General features: G+C 30.5%; 2 protein-coding genes across 3 annotated transcripts; one reads left to right on the plus strand and one right to left on the minus strand.

Moving 5' to 3' along the window:
* Positions 1-674: 674 nt before the first annotated feature.
* LOC114943123 (uncharacterized) lies at positions 675-18,564 on the minus strand. Its single transcript, XM_085486403.1, has 10 exons — positions 18,370-18,564; positions 18,166-18,257; positions 17,246-18,072; positions 16,940-17,091; positions 16,478-16,857; positions 16,220-16,386; positions 3,209-3,357; positions 2,742-2,793; positions 2,519-2,657; positions 675-2,403 (listed from the first exon to the last, which is right to left on the minus strand). Exons 2-10 carry the CDS (start codon positions 18,245-18,247, stop codon positions 1,535-1,537), a joined length of 2,817 nt encoding a protein of 938 aa, XP_085342529.1. The 5' UTR covers positions 18,248-18,257; positions 18,370-18,564; the 3' UTR covers positions 675-1,534.
* Positions 3,899-15,999, plus strand: LOC114943120 (uncharacterized). 2 transcript variants are annotated; one of them, XM_029318693.2, is made up of 6 exons: positions 3,899-4,796; positions 11,405-12,350; positions 12,958-13,213; positions 13,733-13,963; positions 14,475-14,620; positions 15,266-15,999. In XM_029318693.2, the coding sequence occupies exons 2-6, from the start codon at positions 12,342-12,344 to the stop codon at positions 15,560-15,562; spliced, it is 939 nt and encodes a 312-aa protein (XP_029174526.1). In that variant the 5' UTR covers positions 3,899-4,796; positions 11,405-12,341; the 3' UTR covers positions 15,563-15,999. The 2 variants fall into 2 exon arrangements, with proteins under 2 accessions (XP_029174526.1, XP_029174527.1); XM_029318694.2 differs by lacking the exon at positions 11,405-12,350.
* Positions 18,565-18,650: the final 86 nt, after the last annotated feature.

Genomic DNA, 18,650 nt, shown 5'->3' on the forward strand with positions numbered 1-18,650 from the left:
AAAAACATTTTTTAATTGATAATTAACGCTTGCACGTTCGTTGATATCATTTGTGACCGTTCATGTGTAATCTGGACTGACAACGAAAAAAAAATGTGTTAATATGAGGAAGATTCTTTCGACTGATGAATTTAACATATAGATTGGTTTCTTTTTTTATATTGCACATATAAAGTACGAAAATAGAGATAATATATCGAATAATATCATGCGCACCTATGTTTCTACGATAATTATCTAATCGATTTATCTATCGCAAATAAAAATTTGCGCGATACTTCAATATTTCTGCTGGTAGTAGTTGCCTTAAATAGAATTAGGATTTTATATATTGACTGATGTTAATGTCACATGTGGTACTAATAAAAACGTGAAAGCTCGTTCAATGAAAAGAGCGATGACCATTCATACAAAACTAATTACAATGCGGTAGATTTTAAAATACAGGTTTGATTCGTATATTATGTAGTATAAATATTTGTATAGTAAATATACTCTATACTAACTTAGTTAAATAATTAAAATATATATCTACTAGTGTTTCAGTCGCATTATTTTAGAAGAAAGTGTAAGGATTTTTAAACCTTAAATAAACAGGATTTTGAATTAATTATATATTATCAAGTACAATTTTGAATTAGAAAAGAAACAATAGCTTTATCCTTTTTTAACTGTACTTTTTGTATTTTCTTACTACAATCTTCTTTCGTCGCATCTAATTACAAGAACGAATTTTATATCACATCGAGTAAAGGCACAAAAATTTTATGCGGGCAAATTATTGAACCCACATGATTGTCTAGCAGTTATCGCACTAATTAATATCTATTGTATTTCTGAAGAAATAAAATATACTACATAAAACTTAAAGACAAATAGCAAAAATTAATTCTTACCTTCTTAACATCAGCTTCTAAATCTCCTAAATATAATATGACAACTTTCTTACAAACAATTTTTTTCATGAGTGATGAAGGAGCTCTATCAGTAAAAAGTATTTCATTTAATTGAATAGTCATATGAATAAAACCTTGTAGAAAATATCTAAAAGAGAGTATCTAAAATATTATAACATTATCATTCCAAAGTGATATGTGAGTTATAAAAATATATCCTATTATGCATAATAATCACGTGATGTCCAAATTATAAGATATAACGCAATGTTAACAAATAATTCATTAATACTTTGTACACGTATAAAGGAATATTCATAAACTATATCATTAATATATCGATGATTGATTATAAATAAATGTCTTTTACAAATAAATGTATTTTTTAGAATATAGAAATAGAATGATAAATGGAATACATCTATGAAATAAACGCTTCTCTCCTCCCTTTCTTATTTTTTCACATTATTTTTACCTGAGAAAATTTTTTGTTTTTGTGATCAACTGTCTAATTATTTATCATCTTTGTTACTTACATTTTATTTTCCGAGTAGATTATTCGTTGTCTACTACAACAATTCGCAATAATCAATATTTGCCTTTCAAGTCTCTTCCTGCATTTAGGATTTATTACTCTTTCAATCTACTTTATTCACATTTTCCACGATTAAAACGTCATCATCGACAATCATTTTTTCACTGCTCGATGCTTCCTCTTCTTTCCTTTTATTAAGACCGATGAATTTAGCTAACATATTCTCTCGAGATTTTTCCGGAAATTGTTCCCCTCTACCGACAGAGATTAAAATCGCTCGTTTAGGTGGTCTCTGTAGCGGAGGTAATTTTGGCAGTACAGAAATCTGATCAGGTTTCACTATCAATTGTTTTTTCGTTTCCTCCTGCTCAGGTTTCGTTAATTGTTTCTTCATCTCCTCTTGCGTGATTTTCTTAGTGAATTGAGTAATGAGCGGTATGTGTTTCTTTTCTTTTTCCTTCTCTTTCTCTTCTTTTTCTGCCTTGTCGATTGTAACGTCTAGTGTGTCACCCTTTCGATTCGGTGTCAAGATATATGTCCAACTATTTGGCAATGATAACTTATTGTCAGGGAGATATTGTTTTCGGATGTCTTCGGAGACGTACCAACAGGATTTAAGATGCATCGGTCCTTCTTCAGGACATGCAATCCTGTTAGCGACTTCATTGATCTTCGATAACACGCTAACTTTCGAGAGCTGATTTCCACCATTTCTGCTCCAGAATGTTATGAACTCTTTCATAAGAAAGTGTCTGCCGTATGTGTTTCCATGCAACAATCGAATCAGATCGGGCAAAGCTTCATTCGGAAACTTGGTTTTCTTTGGACCTCTCCCAGATTGATGAGTCGATGTTCTGTTTTCTGCGCAAGCCAAGCTATCCTCCTCATGTGAGGTCGATGATGGTAATATTATCGGAATATTGTTGACCCAAGCTTGCCGTGCCATTAAAAACTCTTTGACGTTTGTAGAAACTAAAACAAGTTTAAATTTGTAATTAAAAATAATTATAACAAACACAAATTATAAATAATGTACTCAGATAAAATTATATATATATATATATTTATTTATAAAAAATATCCTTACCAGATTCCGGAATTGAATTGTCGGATTCTTGCCAGATGCATCCGATTATTTTCGGTTTAAGTTTGTACGTCTTTGTATTTCTTTCGGCTTCGAATTGTTCTCCCAATATCTTTAATTTCATCTTCTGTGTTTGCGGTGACTGTAACAAAAGTAAACGCTTAACATTTATCTCCAACGTAAAACTTAACACAAGAATAGCGTGTTATCATTATCATATACTTACCATATCCTCCACTTCCTCCTCATCAGCTTGTGCTTCTTCGTCAGACAAATATCTAGATTACAAAATAATATATTTTTAATTTATATATAAATATGCCTAGGAATATTTGAGAAAAGAAGATATAAATTCAAGAAGTTATTTTAGAGTTTAAAATTGCGTTCGAAATATGTAGATCAAAATAAATAAAATTAATCTTCTTGTTTCTTAATTTTTTGATAGACTAATTTCTTAAAAATGCTTTTTATAAAAAATTACAATATCCATTTTTGTAATTTCTTTATAAATAAAATCAATAAACAACAAATTTTGGCAAATTGTAATTTAGCAATTATTTCGATTGTTTAAAAAATTATTTATGACACAGAAAAAATAAAAAATATTAATATTATAAGTAATATTTTTTTGAAATACATCTTATTCAATGTTTAATTAATAATCTCGATATATTTAAATCATTCATGACTTACCCGTGAGGCACCATAAACTCATTGTCTACATCGTATTCGTTTTCTTCCGGATTTTCTTCGTCCTTCTCATCGTCAGATCCTTTGAGAGATTCACCAGGCTCTTCTTCTTCCCATTCATCATCAGAATCGATTTCGTAATCAAACAGATTCTGAAAAATAAAATATATATAGCAGACATTCGTAAAATGTACGGAATGTTGTTTAATTTATTTTTCAAATATTTAAACAAATTTGATTTGAATTATCTTTAACTCTCGCTAATAAAATACTTTATATAAAAAAGGTCCTGCACTATATTTTTAATTTATTTTTTCATATAGAATAATCTTCCTAATTTTAGATAAAACTTTCCTAATTATATGCAACATACTATAAATTATTCTAGATTTTAATAAATAAGGATTAACAAATTTGTAAATCACATATTTCTAATAAATGCTTTTTATAGATGTTTTTTTGAAAAAATTTTCGAAGATTTCCCTCCTTTCTGTTTCCGGCGGTATCTCTTGATCACAATCTCATATCATAAGTTCTAACAAATTAAACTTTGTTTTTTAGTTTTAACCGCGGCTTTAAACTCTCTCATTATCAATAAGCAGGACGTTGATAAAGCAACTTCCTTGAGCGATATCTGCTTTGCAACCATCTCCAACGTGCTGGTCTGCACATTCTGGATTCTCTTACAATTAGTCATGGAGTGACCATAGTTACTATCAATATGTCAATTCAACTCTCTCTTCTTTTTATGGTGCTCCTAGTGAAGTGTTAATAGACACGTTTGATTTTTTATTTCTACGCAGCTACAATCGGATGCGAAGAATCGAATACAATCGCGCATTAAGTCGCTTGTTCCTCGAAATAATAGTTTTCAAAAATTCTTACATGTCATTGAGAAGCATAAAGTTCGGAAATATATATTTTCGCATTCGGGGATACATAAAATATATTTCATTATTCGTGTGCAACTATGGTAGCTTGTTAAAAGTAGCTATATTTTCGTCCCTTCGCGAATTTTCGAGTAACTTGTCACTGTCGAGTAGCTATTTTTCTAACTTTTTTTTACTTTTACATATTTGCATTACGCGTGAAATATATTTCGAATTAAAGACGGGATGAACCGAACGTATCGACGACGACTTATTGTTAAATTAATCGCGCGCGCATTATTTCTTTCGCGTGACAGTAGTCGTGACGCACGTTCAACGAAGCGCGATAATTCCTGGCATATAATTGAAATCAATTAATTCAAAACACTAATAAAACGTATCGCGGAAGTGTATGTACTCTCTATCTCCCTCTTCCCCCGCCAAAAAGTCGATAAATTCTCTCTCCCTCTTTTCTCTTTGCGCCGAGATATTCTTTGTTCGATAAATCAACGTCGATTTCATCCCTACGTGAGCATCAATTACAAGATTCTTCTTGAGACATTAATTTATTATCGGGAAGAAACGTAATCTCACAGGCGATTGATACACTCGTCGCTGACACGAATATAACACAAAAACAATCGCCGGCTCTCTTCGTTAATAATAAAAAAAGGGAAGAAGAAAGAGTGTGCATTCAAGCAGCTTTTGGCAGCAATACGAAGGTACGTATGACGTCTCGTGAAGCATGTAATTTATTATCAAAGAATACGAGCCGTCCCAGATCTCAATCACTTTCTTTTTACGGATCCTTGAATCATTTTTTCTATGTATAAAAATATAGATATCAATAATTCTTTAAATTACAAGTGACTGAACAAAAGGATAAATTCTATATACTCTTCAACAAAATTTAAATTTGATACTTAAAATCTCTAACGTTAAAAATTTTTTAAACTGCGAAAAAGATGACACATTATACTGAATTTTAATCGTAAACATAAAACGTAATTTTATTCTCAACTACTTTCTTTTGACGGATCTTTGTGAATTATTTTTTCTATGTATAAAAATATAGATATCAATAATTCTTCAAATTACAAGTGATTGAAAAAAAGGATAAATTCTATATACTCTTCAACAAAATTTAAATTTGATACTTAAAATCTCTAACATTAAAAATTTTTAAAACTGTGAAAAAGATGACACATCATACTGAATTTTAATTATAAACATAAAACGCAATTCTTGTACACAATATTCTTTGCAAAGATCTGCTTGCAGCAAAATTAGGCAAGCAAACTATATAACATAAAGCACGTATAAAATTTTTTTTATAAATATAATTAGAATAATTGTGTGAGAACACCGTAAATATTTTTCAGAAGCTTCCAAAGAATTTAGTCATTATTTTCCAGTTTTACTGTGAGAACCAGTAAATGAATTGTCACATTTCAAGATAATTTTACATAATGAACAATATTTGTATCATTTTGGAATGAATTCAGCTGTCACAATTATCCTGATTAGAGGTGTGAAAAAGCCGAAACACAGATCTTCTGCATAACACCAAAGTGTTCCACATTCTCCGCTCGTATGCATGCACAAAATTGAAAGGATGCAACGCATGCTCGAGAAGGGAAGCGCAGTTATAAGCCTGAGGGTGCGATGGATGCGTTTAACGTTGCGTCGATGCATGCCGCGAAGTATCGTACATTATTTACAGCGTGTTGTCGCCCAGCGGGCCATCTGTAATGGCTGTTTTATGCTCCATTAAGATTACGGCCGGTGCTCCTCGTTCGGTATACACTGCAGATTAGGAGGCCCGGCAATCGAACTGATTTATTTCCCGGATATTCGGCTAGACCTGCACTTCGTTACCGAGTTAGCGTGACGCGGCCGCTCTTTGTATGGAAATTGGAGACCGCTGCTCCTCGTGAACTGTCATCAGCGTAAAACGTGATTAGTCTCATAATTCTAATGCGAGATATGCATCCACTTACAAATACGCGCTTATAAAATTGCGGTTCGATAGAGGGTATGTAAGAAAAAAAAAATCAAGAGAGGTGTTTCAAGAGAGGAAGTAGGTACTGATCTCATTTGAGAATTAATCAATATAGTTTTTTTTTTATATTTATCTTTGAAAATCTGAGAATATCATTAAATTATTTCTGGAATTGTTATTAAACGTTGGAAAAAGTCTCGTCATTTAGACTACTGAACAAAAAGATTTAAAAAAATTTTTTAAGTTAAAGATATAAATAAAATAAATACAAATGAAATCTAAATGAAATTAAAAGGTAACTATCCCATGCGTCTAGAGCGAAGAAATTACGATCGACATAATGACGAATGTTCTTAGAAATTATGATCTTAGATCTTAAAAAACATTCAAATAAAGCAGAATGATTCGTGAATAACGAATCTCAACTGCAAAACGACAAACGGTCAAAGAGAAAATCAAGGGGATAAAAAGTTTGAGAAAATTAAAGTATATACATATATACTTTAAGAGAATATAAATACAGAATATAATAAACGTTGGAAATGCACACAGAGAGAATTTTCTTTTAAAATTAACCCTGAAAATCATGATAATCATGGGACAATATGATATTGGAAGAATTTTATAAAAATTTCTTTAATTAATATTTACTACAATAAAGATACTAATATCTACCACAATAAGATAATATGTTCAATTAATTTTACTATGTACATAGTCAAATTTATTATGTACATATTAATATTTTTATTGTGGTAAAGATTAATCACAGAGAAACTCATAAAATTCTTTCAATACCATATTTTCCCACGATTACTATGATTTTCAGGGTAAATTTTAAGAGAAAATTCTCTTCGTGTAGAATATAATTAAACGTTGGAAAAAGTCTCGTCATTAGACTGCTGAACAATAATAGATCATATTTTTTAAATATTAAAAATGAGGATTCACTCTCTTAATAAGGGCAATTAAATTTTTAATTTTTCATATGACATGATGCGCGTGTAACATGTGTAACAACACGTTTCACACTATACATAGTGACGTAGAATTTAAAATGCGTCTCTCGCATGAGATAAACACGCGTGTTATCTACAAACACATAAATTTTGTACGAAACGCGGACTATCACCAATTTGCGACTGATACTTTAATTAAAATATACGTTAGCGTTAGAGAGAGTATTATTTTGTAACGTGTGTATATTTATCTCATCTGCGGTCTAATGCACATAATATAATTCGTTCTGAGATCTCGTATATTTTTATACACAAAAATAAAATTTATATATTTGAACCTCAAATAAAACTAAAGAACAAAATAATTAAATTAGAAAACGTACCTGATTAAAGCAATTTTTCAATAATACAATTTTTAATTTCATTAAAAATTTTTTTATTATTGAAGGAAGTAAATATATATATAGATAGAGATCTAAAAGATATTTTCGAGTTTGATCCAATCTTCAGAGAAAATCACAAATAGATCTGTTTGACAGGATCTTGTAATACAGTCAGCAATCAATGAAAACGTAAAAAGGGTTAAAATTACGCACGTGAGTTACGAAAGCACGGCATATTCGTGGAATTTTACGTAGGATATACGTCACTATGAGAGAGAAAACGTCAATGAGAGGGATATCACTCCTTCGGCACAATAAAACTCGAAATCAATCCGATAGCGGCGCGTTTTAGCGGATTAGATGTCAATTTATGTGTATGCAACTACGAATATCTCTGTCTCTTCAGGATATCTCTTTCTTCACTTTTGATCAATATTGTTAACTAACCATCTTTTCTTTTCTGTTACTTTGTATTACACTATTATGTTATAGATATTTATTATATTATATATATTTTATGTTTTATTATAATTATATATTTTTCTTCGTTATATCTATTTTTTAAAATCAGTCAACACAATTAAGACATTTTTCAGAAAATGTTGCAGATCATTTTTTTAGCTTTTATTATGACACAGCTACTTCAAAATTAAGATGTAACATAACATCATATTAAAACGGAATTTTTTTCCAGAGAATATATGAATAATTTTTTCTCACACTTTTTTTTATTCCCTAAACACATAAGTGCAACGAATCCGCGCACTCGCAAAGATATATCGGATTGCTCGTGCATCCGCCAGATAATAAAATAAATCTGCCAGATAAATCGGGCCACCTATGGATCATTGTGTCGCCACTAAGCCGTGGTCTGTTTTTCATAACGCATCGTATACCCTGATAAGTATACCTTTTAGCGCCACTTCCCAATCTAAAGCCGAACAGGCTTCGGATTTTCATAAAAATAAATGATACTAGCTATCATAAGTTCGTGTAAAATATTAATGTTTTCATTTATCGAATATAATTTATAAAGCTTAGATGTCCTCTGTACATTATCTCTCTCACGCAATATTTAATATTATTATCATCAGTACAAAGTAAAAAAAATTTTTTCTACGTAATAGTTTAATTAACTTATAAAACAAGATTATAATTATGTGTCCGCTCTAAGAATTTGTAAAAAAATATCATTGACTCGATTTAAAATTGACGTATAATAAGATGCACTGTATGAGGAAGCACGAAGAAGAAATTAGTTACTATAGCTAAATTTTAGCTGTTCCTATATTATACAGGAAATTTAGTTATCATGCCTAAATTTTAGCTATAATAGCTAATATTTTTAGCTATAAAATTCTCCGCTAAACTATAGCTAAAAATAATAGCTCAAATTTAGGCATGATAACTAAATTTTAAGATGCAATATAGAAAAAGCTAAAATTTAGTTATGGTAGCTAAGTTTTTTCTGTGCGTTTAACTCTTAAAACCATTCACACTGTATTTAATATTTTAAGCATGGCGTTTTATATCTACTCTCACAATTAGTATCAACCATGATCTCTATATTCTTAAGAAGGAGATCATCAGACATTTGAACTCATTGTTTTAATAGCAAATTGTGTTAATGGATGTAAATCGGATTATTTTCCATGATGTTTTTTAAACTCCTGCTCATCAAATTCACGTAAAATATTTCGCAAATAATTTTTGGAATATTAAAAACATTAATTTCAAATTGCCTGTGTAAAGATCTACTTTGTGTATGTTTCTTCGCGCTTATCAAATGCTGAAGATCACGTCGTGAATCCATTCAGAATGAATTAAAAAGATAAATAAAGGCGAACGAAGTCTCTGAAGGATTTTATATCCCGGATATCGTTATTAATCTCACCTATATATGTTGTTTTCCCGACCAATTACGGATTAAGCTGGAATCTTTAAGTGAACGACAATATACAATATATGTGTAATGTTGTATCTAAGGTCAACCTCGCTGATAAACGAGCAATCGAACTCCTAATGGCAATGGCTCGGATGAGACACCTTTATCGAGACCCCGAAGTTGCACTCTGGTCAAAGCCATCGCGAAACAGCATTGCATACAAAATCATTGACACATTATTCGCACGAAATGCGCTCTTCGTTCTTTCTCCTTCTCGACAATAGTATAATTAAAAAAAAAATTCCATTCGTTTCGGGTCAGTGTCTCCACGGACCGATATTACCGAGACATTTTCGTAATCGGAAAACAACTGACGTAAATTTCGGACGCTCATCGCCGTTACATTTTAGCACTCAATGCCTTCTGAATCCAATGAAATTTTCACATAAAAACAAAACAAATGTGCAAACAGTATATGAGATTTGTTTCAATGTAGAAGAAAATGTCTGAAAAAAATTCTAAAACTTTCATAATCATTTTTTTTCTGTAACATTATAGTAACGAGCACTGACAAGTATGTTAACTGTAATGTTATAGAAAAAAATAATTTTGATAGTTTTAGAATTTTAATTTCATATTGTGTTGCAGAAATTGTTAAACTGTATTTAATGAATTATTTTTCTATGTTTCTTAAATTTCTACTTATCAATTCATGTAAAATATTTCGCAACTGAAAATATTAAGGACATAATTTTCAAATCTCCTGTGCAAGTAATATATACTCTACACATATTCATTTTTCATGTAGATATTTTGGAATTGTTTGTGATGTTCAAATCTCCGGATTTTAAATTTCAGAAAGTGTGTATATATGTATATCAATACATATACACAAAACAATACTTCTTGCGTAAATTACAATGATAATTTATCGTCTAAACACGAGTTGTCCTATGTTACAAATTTGTCCTCAACGTAAACCCAGAATATTTCAAGATATCATATGATCGATCGAAAGTAGATTCAGCAGCTCGTTTCTTGGCTTACATCACAAATCGAAAGTGACCATATATTTGATTGAACCACATGCACGACAGCGCAATGACATCCTCGAGACATTCCTGAAGAAGAGGATGGTCCTTCTCTCTCTATCTTTTTCAACAACCCGTATAGCGATTAATTCGTCCGACGAAATCGGTGATAGCTGGCGCGCGAGCGATTAATTTGCATCCCGGGGGACCGTAAATAAACAGGCTAATTGCGCGACCAGTAGGGATGGGATCAAGTTCAATATGTGTCGATTCAACACGTGAATCCGAATCGGTTTCGATATGCTATTTTATTTCGTACTATTTTATTTCATGGAATTCTGGTATCATTCACTCATCAAAATTACTATTTCATATTTTTCGTAAAAAAGGATTATTTTGGATTAGATAGAATAAGTAGATACAGAGATTGAAATATATTTCAATCTAAAAAAAGAAACCACACTGTGTAATTGTCTAAAAATATAGAAGAGAATGGTTGAAAAACTATCTCTGCTCATATTTCTACCCTGATCACTTAAAAGATAATTACTTCTATGGTCCGTCCCTTTTTGGGAAAACTTGATCTTTCAGGCTTTGAATATTTTTTTATTTTTGTCCATTCTGGCATTCTATTTCAATTTCCAAACTTTCAAAAGTGATTGATGACATCTCTTGTCGTCAACATTAAATTTACAAACACAGAAATTAGCTACTTTAGCTGTGAGAGCTAATATTTTTAGTTATAGAATTCCCCATTAAACTATGATTAAAAATATTAGTTAAAATTTAGATACATGATAACTAAATTTCAGGTTGTAATATAGAGGCAGTTAAAATTTAGCTATGGTGGCTAATTTTTTTTTCTATCTGCGAAACGTCACCAGGAATCGTTATTAGGAATTTCGCAACAAAGAGCTAATATTTTTTAGCTACAGAATTCTCCATTAAACTATGACTAAAAAAATATTAGTTACCATAGTTAAAATTTAGATACATGATAACTAAATTTCAGGTTGCAATATAGATGCAGCTAAAATTTAGCTACGGTGGTTAATTTTTTTTCTATCTAGGAAACGTCACCAGGGATCGTTATTAGGAATTTCGCGACTGTTGCAAAATACTTAATCCTATCTCTACCGATTATGCGGCCCGGGGAAAGATAAACTGACGACGAGTCGCCGTCGAGGATGGTGTTCTGGAACGAGTCGCGATCGCACGCGTGCGACCACGACTCCCTGGGGAACGACGTGGTGACGGCACCGGGTGGTACAGGCTAGCATCCTTATCTCGGGGAGCCACACACTCTCTTTTTCTCTTTCTCTCTATCTTTCTCGTCACACGCTCTTGTCGACGTCTTCTCATCTGGAGGATTCGACCACCAGTTGCAGTCTCGACACGACCCCTGACCGATCGCGACGCGCAAATCGACGTTTCCAATCATACGTCTTCCTTCGCGACACCGTCATCGCGCGAGATTTCAAGAGTGCATTTATTATCAGTTTATCAACAGTGTAAAAATTTTGATATTTTGAAATCGCGAGATACCTTTCTCTTTATTTGTCGATCACTTTTAACAAAAAGAAATATGAAAGAGAAATGTGCCATTAAATTCTTATGTAACACTCAAGACACTTTATAACATAAACATTTCATTATCAAGAGACAACTTGGAAATCGTATGACATCGTGACTGTCTAATACGAGTGAACCTTTAACTTGACGTTTAAATATACCACGAACAATTACATTAAATTACATTAAAGTTTGCTTTGTTAGGCTCACGCGAATCGTGTGATGCGGTGATTGATAAACAAATACTTATATTATGATATCGGGAATAGATTCTGAATCCAGTTTCAGAGAACTCATGTAAATATTTCAGAGAAATCATGAAATATTTATTTTGAAAATTATTGTCCCCAATTTACATAAGAAGTGAATGAAATTGATTTTGAATATTTGATAAGTTTATTCGACAATTTTTTAAATATAATTGAGGAAGCTACAATGTTTGATGTGAGTATACAAAAGACAGATAATACATATTGCAATAAAATATTAAATTATATATATACAGAGAATTTTTTCTTAAAATTTACTCCGAAAATTAGTAATCGTGGCACAATATAATATATTGTAAAAATTCTATAAGTTTCTCTGATTAATATTTACCACAATAAAAATATTAATATCTACCACAATAAGATATAAAATATGTATCGAAATATGTATGATTAATTTTACTATGTATATATTAATATTTTTTATTGTGGTAAATATTAATCAGAGAGAAATTCTTCCAATATCATATTGTCCTACAATTACCATAATTTTCAAGGTAAATTCTAAGAGAAAATTCTTAGTATATATGCAATGTATTCAGTAATGTCATGCTTTATCACGTGTATTCTAATAAGTTCTGCGTAATATAATTCCCGTGCGTTTAGAAAAAAAAGAACAATAAAATTTATAAAAAGTTAAAAATATGACTTACAAAATTATCTCATTATTTAGAAAAAATGTAATACTTAATATATGTCGATATTAATTTGAAAGTAACAGTCTGGAAATAGTATGTGTTTGTCATATTTAAAAAAATCTGCTAATAAATTTATTTGTACAGATGACAGATGAACTATTATTTTCTGCTCTGGGATTGACAATGGACACCAGCGTCGAAAGACAGCTATTTTCGCCGATCAAAACAAATCTACCTAGCGATTACGAAGTATCGTGTACTCTGCTTAGCAACGATTTTAGGACACACGATAGTGATCAACTGAACGCAGCAAATCCAATAGATTGTTATACCGACTTATCTTGCTCTTTGCAATCATCTTGGAATGATTGGTCGACTACAAATACGTCTACGTCATCAAGTATGCATTTTTTTTCATTTACATATAAATATTTAATAATTTTATAATTTATAATAATGTACAGGTATATGTACATATAATAGTTCGGCAACATATTATTTCTCGAAAGTTTATGTACATGTATACACAAAAATTATTTACTACAGCTAAATTTTAGCTGTTCCTATATTACATACGAAATTTAGTTATAATGCCTAAATTTTAGCTATAATAATTAATATTTTTAGCTATAGAATTCTCCGTTAAATTATAGCAAAAAAATATTAGTTATCCTAGTTAAAATTTAGGCATGATAGAGCTGAATTTCAGGTTGCAATATATAGGGACAGCTAAAATTTAGCTATGATAGCTAATTTCTTTCCGTATATTTACTGTTAGATCTTCATGTATTCCTCCGAAGACAAATGGATTTTAAGTAGTAAAAAAGAGAAAAAAAGAGAGAATATATGTACAGAATTGCACATTTTTTAATTATAAATTATAGAACTTTTCTAAAAAATATACATCAAATGATTATAGGTTGCTTAAGCGAATTGAGCGAATTAGATTCGGAGCTAGAGTGGTGTCTAGAGAAGAGCTGGGACTCTGGTCTTCCAGAAAGAACACCATTATGCACCGCTGGGTGCGAAGGATTTCTGCATTTACCGCCTTTACCAAATACACAACAGACGACACAATACGAAGAACCGTTGCTAGTGCTCGGAATCGATTTACGAGCATTGGAAAATGAATTTGGAACAAATACGATAGGTACGCGTTATTACTACAAAAAGATTATTTCTTATAAAAATTATGCTGAGAAATCCTAATAAATTAATGTCATTGAAAACATGAAAATATAGTTTTAACGTTGTCAATCAATTTATGAAAGAATGTATAAAAAGAAAGCTATCTACAATATAAATAATTACGATGACCATATTTTCTGAGAGAAAATAAAGAACAAATAGACTCCGTAAAAAGATTTCATTGTTTTCGTATAAATTCTCATGTTAATACTACATTAGACATTAAAACGCTAAATAAATAATAAAGGACAAAATTGAGTAGAAAAGTGAATAAATCTAAAGGACAGCTACTTGAAATAAAGGAGTGTCCTCTGAAATAAGGAATGGATGGTCATCGTAATTATAATATTCTTGATATCGCGTGTACATATTTTCTAAAAATAATTAAAAAAATATGTATAGTATTAAAAAAACATATTGTCATTTCAATAATTGCATGTAAAAATCGATTAATATGTATCTTGCGATTGCAGATTATAATAATAATCAGTTAGATGAAGATTCTGTAATTCCAACAACAGCTACCGCAGCATTAGCAACGCACGATTACACAAATCGTAGTTTAGCAAACGCAGCCGAAGATCGATGCTTTCCATGTACTTATCAAGGCTGTGTAAAGGTAAGTCTTTTTCGTTGTGATATTCATATTTAATTGATTATTTTCATGCTAAGTCAATTCTGACATAATAATCGGAATACATATTAAAAGTTAATCTCTTATTGTTAGGTAAAAAAAACAGAATTATTAATCATAAAAAATTTTAATTGATCCACAATTTAAAAAAAATTATGATTGATATAATTACGGTTTTTATCTAAGAGATTAAATTTCAATATGTATCTTTTAGATTTGTGATTTAAATTAAAAATAATTATGGTTTAATTAAAATTCTTTACGGTTCACAATTATGGTTTTCAGTTAGATAAACTCCAAATTAAAAAATTAATGCCTATTACCTCGAGCATTTTGGGCACGAATTTATCTTCACAGAAAAAAATTAACCACCAGCTAAATTTTAACTGTTCCTATATTACAATCTGAAATTTAGTTATCATGCATAAATTTTAGCTTTAGGTAACTAATATTTTTTAGCTATAATTTAACAAATAATTCTATAACTAAAAAACATTAGTTATAGCTAAACATGATAATTAAATTTCATGTATCATTTAGAGACAGCTAAAATTTAATTATGATGGCTAATTTTTTCCATGATAACACTATTTATAGCATTTTGTAACATTTTTAACACATTTTTTTCAGGTCTATGCTAAAGCTTCTCACTTAAAAGCTCATTTACGGCGGCACACCGGCGAGAAGCCGTTCGCATGCACCTGGACCGGTTGCGGATGGCGTTTTAGTCGATCAGACGAGTTGGCGAGGCATCGACGATCGCACTCGGGGATTAAACCGTATCCCTGCGAAATGTGCTCGAAGAGATTCGCGCGCAGCGATCATCTAGCCAAACATCGTAAAGTGCACCGAAAAAACGCCTATCCCTTGTTCCATGGTGCTAGGGGACTACGAGGCGATAAGATAAACGTTTTACCAACGGATTAATTTAAGATTTCACGTTTCCTAGATTTTTTCCTAATCAATAAAGCTAGCAAAAACTTATCATTCTGTGTTATGACTTATATATAGCTTTTATATAAATTGACAAGTACTTAAAAATAGTTTCTTTATATAAAAATAGTTAATGTAGGAATAACTTGCCGAATAAATGATGTAAACTAATAGTTCTTAACATTTTCGGCAACTAATATTTCTTGGATTTTATATTGAAAGATATATTTTGTAATCTCAAAGAATTAAGATACTATTTGAAATAGATCATTTGAAAATTTATATTAAAAATTTAAAGAGAGATTAATTCAATTTAATTAATTCCAAGCAAGTTTTATTAGTTAAAGTTAAGGCAGTTAATGTTATTGCGATGAGAAACTTTTATCGGCGTTGTATATAGAGTAATAATAAATCTAACTACAAATGCATTATATATTTGTGTCTTATTTTCTATCTAAATCTTATATTTTTTTAAATATCTTTCATGAAAAGTTGTTTTATACTGGTTATTATTAAAATCAGCTACTTGTGTGGATAATTAATTACTTTAATAAGCAATAAATAGTTAATATTTTAAAATAATGTTGTGTAAGCCAGCCTGTAAAATGTTCATAAAAGAACAATCCTGGACTAATTAACATTAATTCTTACCTTTTCTTTTGCAAACGGTCGCCGAGGATTTATAATGTTACTTCGTTTCCGCCATGTGCCCCAATACGGAGGACGACGATTTTCGCTAAACTGCAATAATTTCGGCCGATGCTTTTCCAAATTATGCGTGTCGTGTATCATGTTGGAACTGCCATCATTGTCTTCATCTACACAAATTAAATCCAAAAACTTAGCAGATCAAATATTTAGTAGATAACAAATTTATATAATTTTATAACACACAAACACAATTTTTACCTAATATAATGACATCATCCTTCGCTTCAAGTGGCCACGTTTTAAAGGAAGTACGAATTTTCATTTTTTTAATATCTGCCAGATATAATTCAGACTTTTGCAGGTCTAAATTGTACTTTTTGTCTAATAATAATTTTTCTTGTTCAGTCAATTTTCTTCGACAGATCGGTGCCATTCTCATATCAGCCTTTATTTCAAAAGGCATAAAATATTTTATTTTAATAACACTATCTTCGTCTGATTTAACTTCCTGTTTTTTAGAAACGAAAAAGCTGGCAAAATTTGAAGCTGCCTTCTGTTTCTTACGTTGAAGTTCTAATTTTTCCTCTTCTTTCTTTTTTTTCTCTTCTTCTTTTGCTTCCTTCTCTTTTTGTTTTTGTCTAGAAACATATACATAATTTTTAAATAAAACTATAACAAAAGTATAATAAAATTATAAAATATAATTAAATATTCTCTTACTCGATTTCAATTTGTTTCTTAAGTTCCTTTAATTCTTTTTCCTTTTTCTTTTGCTCTTTTTCCATTCTTTCTTTTTCTTCTTTCTCTTTTTGTTTCTCTTCTCTTTCTCTTCGTCGATTTGCTTTTTCTTCCTCTCGCTTCTTGTCTTTTTCCTAAAAAATAGATAAAAAGATAAATATATATATTTAATAATTTAATTTAAAATATATATTTTTAAAAATTAATATATTTAAAAAGAGTATGATCTTAAAAATTGTACACAAAAATAATTTAATTTCTTCTATGTAAAATAATTAAAATATGTACCACTTTTAATTTTAATTTTTCTTCTTTCCTTCTGGCACTTTCCTGTCTTTTTTCTAATTGCTTTGGTGTTAGTTTTAAAACTTTCTTGTTTGCAACTTTATTGGTTTTTGGAGTAACAGGAGTTGTAGGTTCGTTAGTTATTTCCTCATTTCCATCCAATGTAGATTTGTTCAATTCACTTTGATCTTCATTATCCGAAGATAAAATAGTAATATCACAGTCCAGTTCTTGGCAGGAAGAATGATCTGCGTCTTCACTAACAACCTTAGTATCTTGTAATTGGTCCTTTTCTTGACATAAATGTTGTAATGCAGATTCAGTTGCCTGTGTGCTTGAACTTTCATTTAAACAGCTTTCATTTCCTTCATCATGTACAAACGTATTTTGGCAATCTTGCTTATTTTTCAATTTACTTGAACTATCGCTTTCAACTTCCTTGTCTATCTTTTTGAGAAACTTAGTTAAGGCACCAGATTTTTGTTGAGATCTATCCAATTTCTTATTCTTTCCTAGAAGGCTTTTTTTAGATGTGGTATCACTTTCTTCATTCTTCCTATCTTCCTGATCACTTTGCTCCAAGTTTTTCTTCTTCTCATCCAATATTATTTCAATACTATCGTCACTACTATTAAGTTTTTTCTCTTCTACATTTTCTCTTGCAGTTTCAACAACATTTGGGACAGAATTTTCTTTTATTGTAAGTTTCATAACTTTAGAATTTTTAGATCCAATTAAAGGTGATATTACTTTTCGCTTCTTCTTGTTAGACATATTTTTTGTACTGTTTAATGATTTAGAGGAACTTGATATTTGGAATGGCAATTGTGCTGAAAAAAATAAGTAATTAATTAAATATTTTCTTTATAATATACTGTGCAACACCTTAGTTTCTCTCTATATTAATAATATAATATAAAAACCTTGTTTCATTTTTTTCTTCTTCACAGGCGTAACTGTTTCTACTGCACAATCATCCTCCATCGAAGTATCCGTATCTTTCATTTTTTTGACTCTGAAATAAAATGTACAATTCTAAATTCCTTTTTTAATAAGAAACTGTAGATCTGTCAGTGGCTCTATCATAACCTAAACGAAAACTGGAATGTACAGCTTTATTTACGTACATAGGATGAGTGCAAACAGTTCAGCCGGTTGCGACGTGTTATTACACGAACGATAAATGTGCTCCGAAAGAACGCTGATCGAAAAATATAATCAACATGCACAATTGAACGCAACAATTACACATCACTAATATCAGAATCGTAATGAAATCCGCGGGAAAACGCGTGGCGAAAGGTCCAATCAGACCAAATATGGTGAATCCAGGCAGATTCACTTGATGCTACAAATGCTTCGAAGCATTTTTCTCTCCTTCTTTCCTCATCGAAAGAAAAAAGAAAAC

Source organism: Nylanderia fulva, unplaced genomic scaffold (genome assembly GCF_048542155.1).
Source record: "Nylanderia fulva isolate GAGA-0341 unplaced genomic scaffold, ASM4854215v1 Scaffold11, whole genome shotgun sequence".
Classification (NCBI taxonomy): Eukaryota; Metazoa; Arthropoda; class Insecta; order Hymenoptera; family Formicidae; genus Nylanderia; species Nylanderia fulva.

Bases quoted from the DNA above. Each gene is read 5' to 3' on its own strand.
- LOC114943123 (XM_085486403.1), bottom strand. From the start codon at position 18,247: ATGAAAGATACGGATACTTCGATGGAGGATGATTGTGCAGTAGAAACA. The intron at 18,073-18,165 runs GTTTTTATATTA...TATTTTTTTCAG, and splicing joins GAAGAAAAAAATGAAACAAG to CACAATTGCCATTCCAAATA. The intron at 3,358-16,219 runs GTAAGAATTAAT...TTTATTTTTCAG, and splicing joins GACCGTTTGCAAAAGAAAAG to AATCTGTTTGATTACGAAAT.
- LOC114943120 (XM_029318693.2), top strand. The intron at 13,214-13,732 runs GTATGCATTTTT...AAATGATTATAG, and splicing joins AAATACGTCTACGTCATCAA to GTTGCTTAAGCGAATTGAGC. The intron at 14,621-15,265 runs GTAAGTCTTTTT...CATTTTTTTCAG, and splicing joins CTTATCAAGGCTGTGTAAAG to GTCTATGCTAAAGCTTCTCA.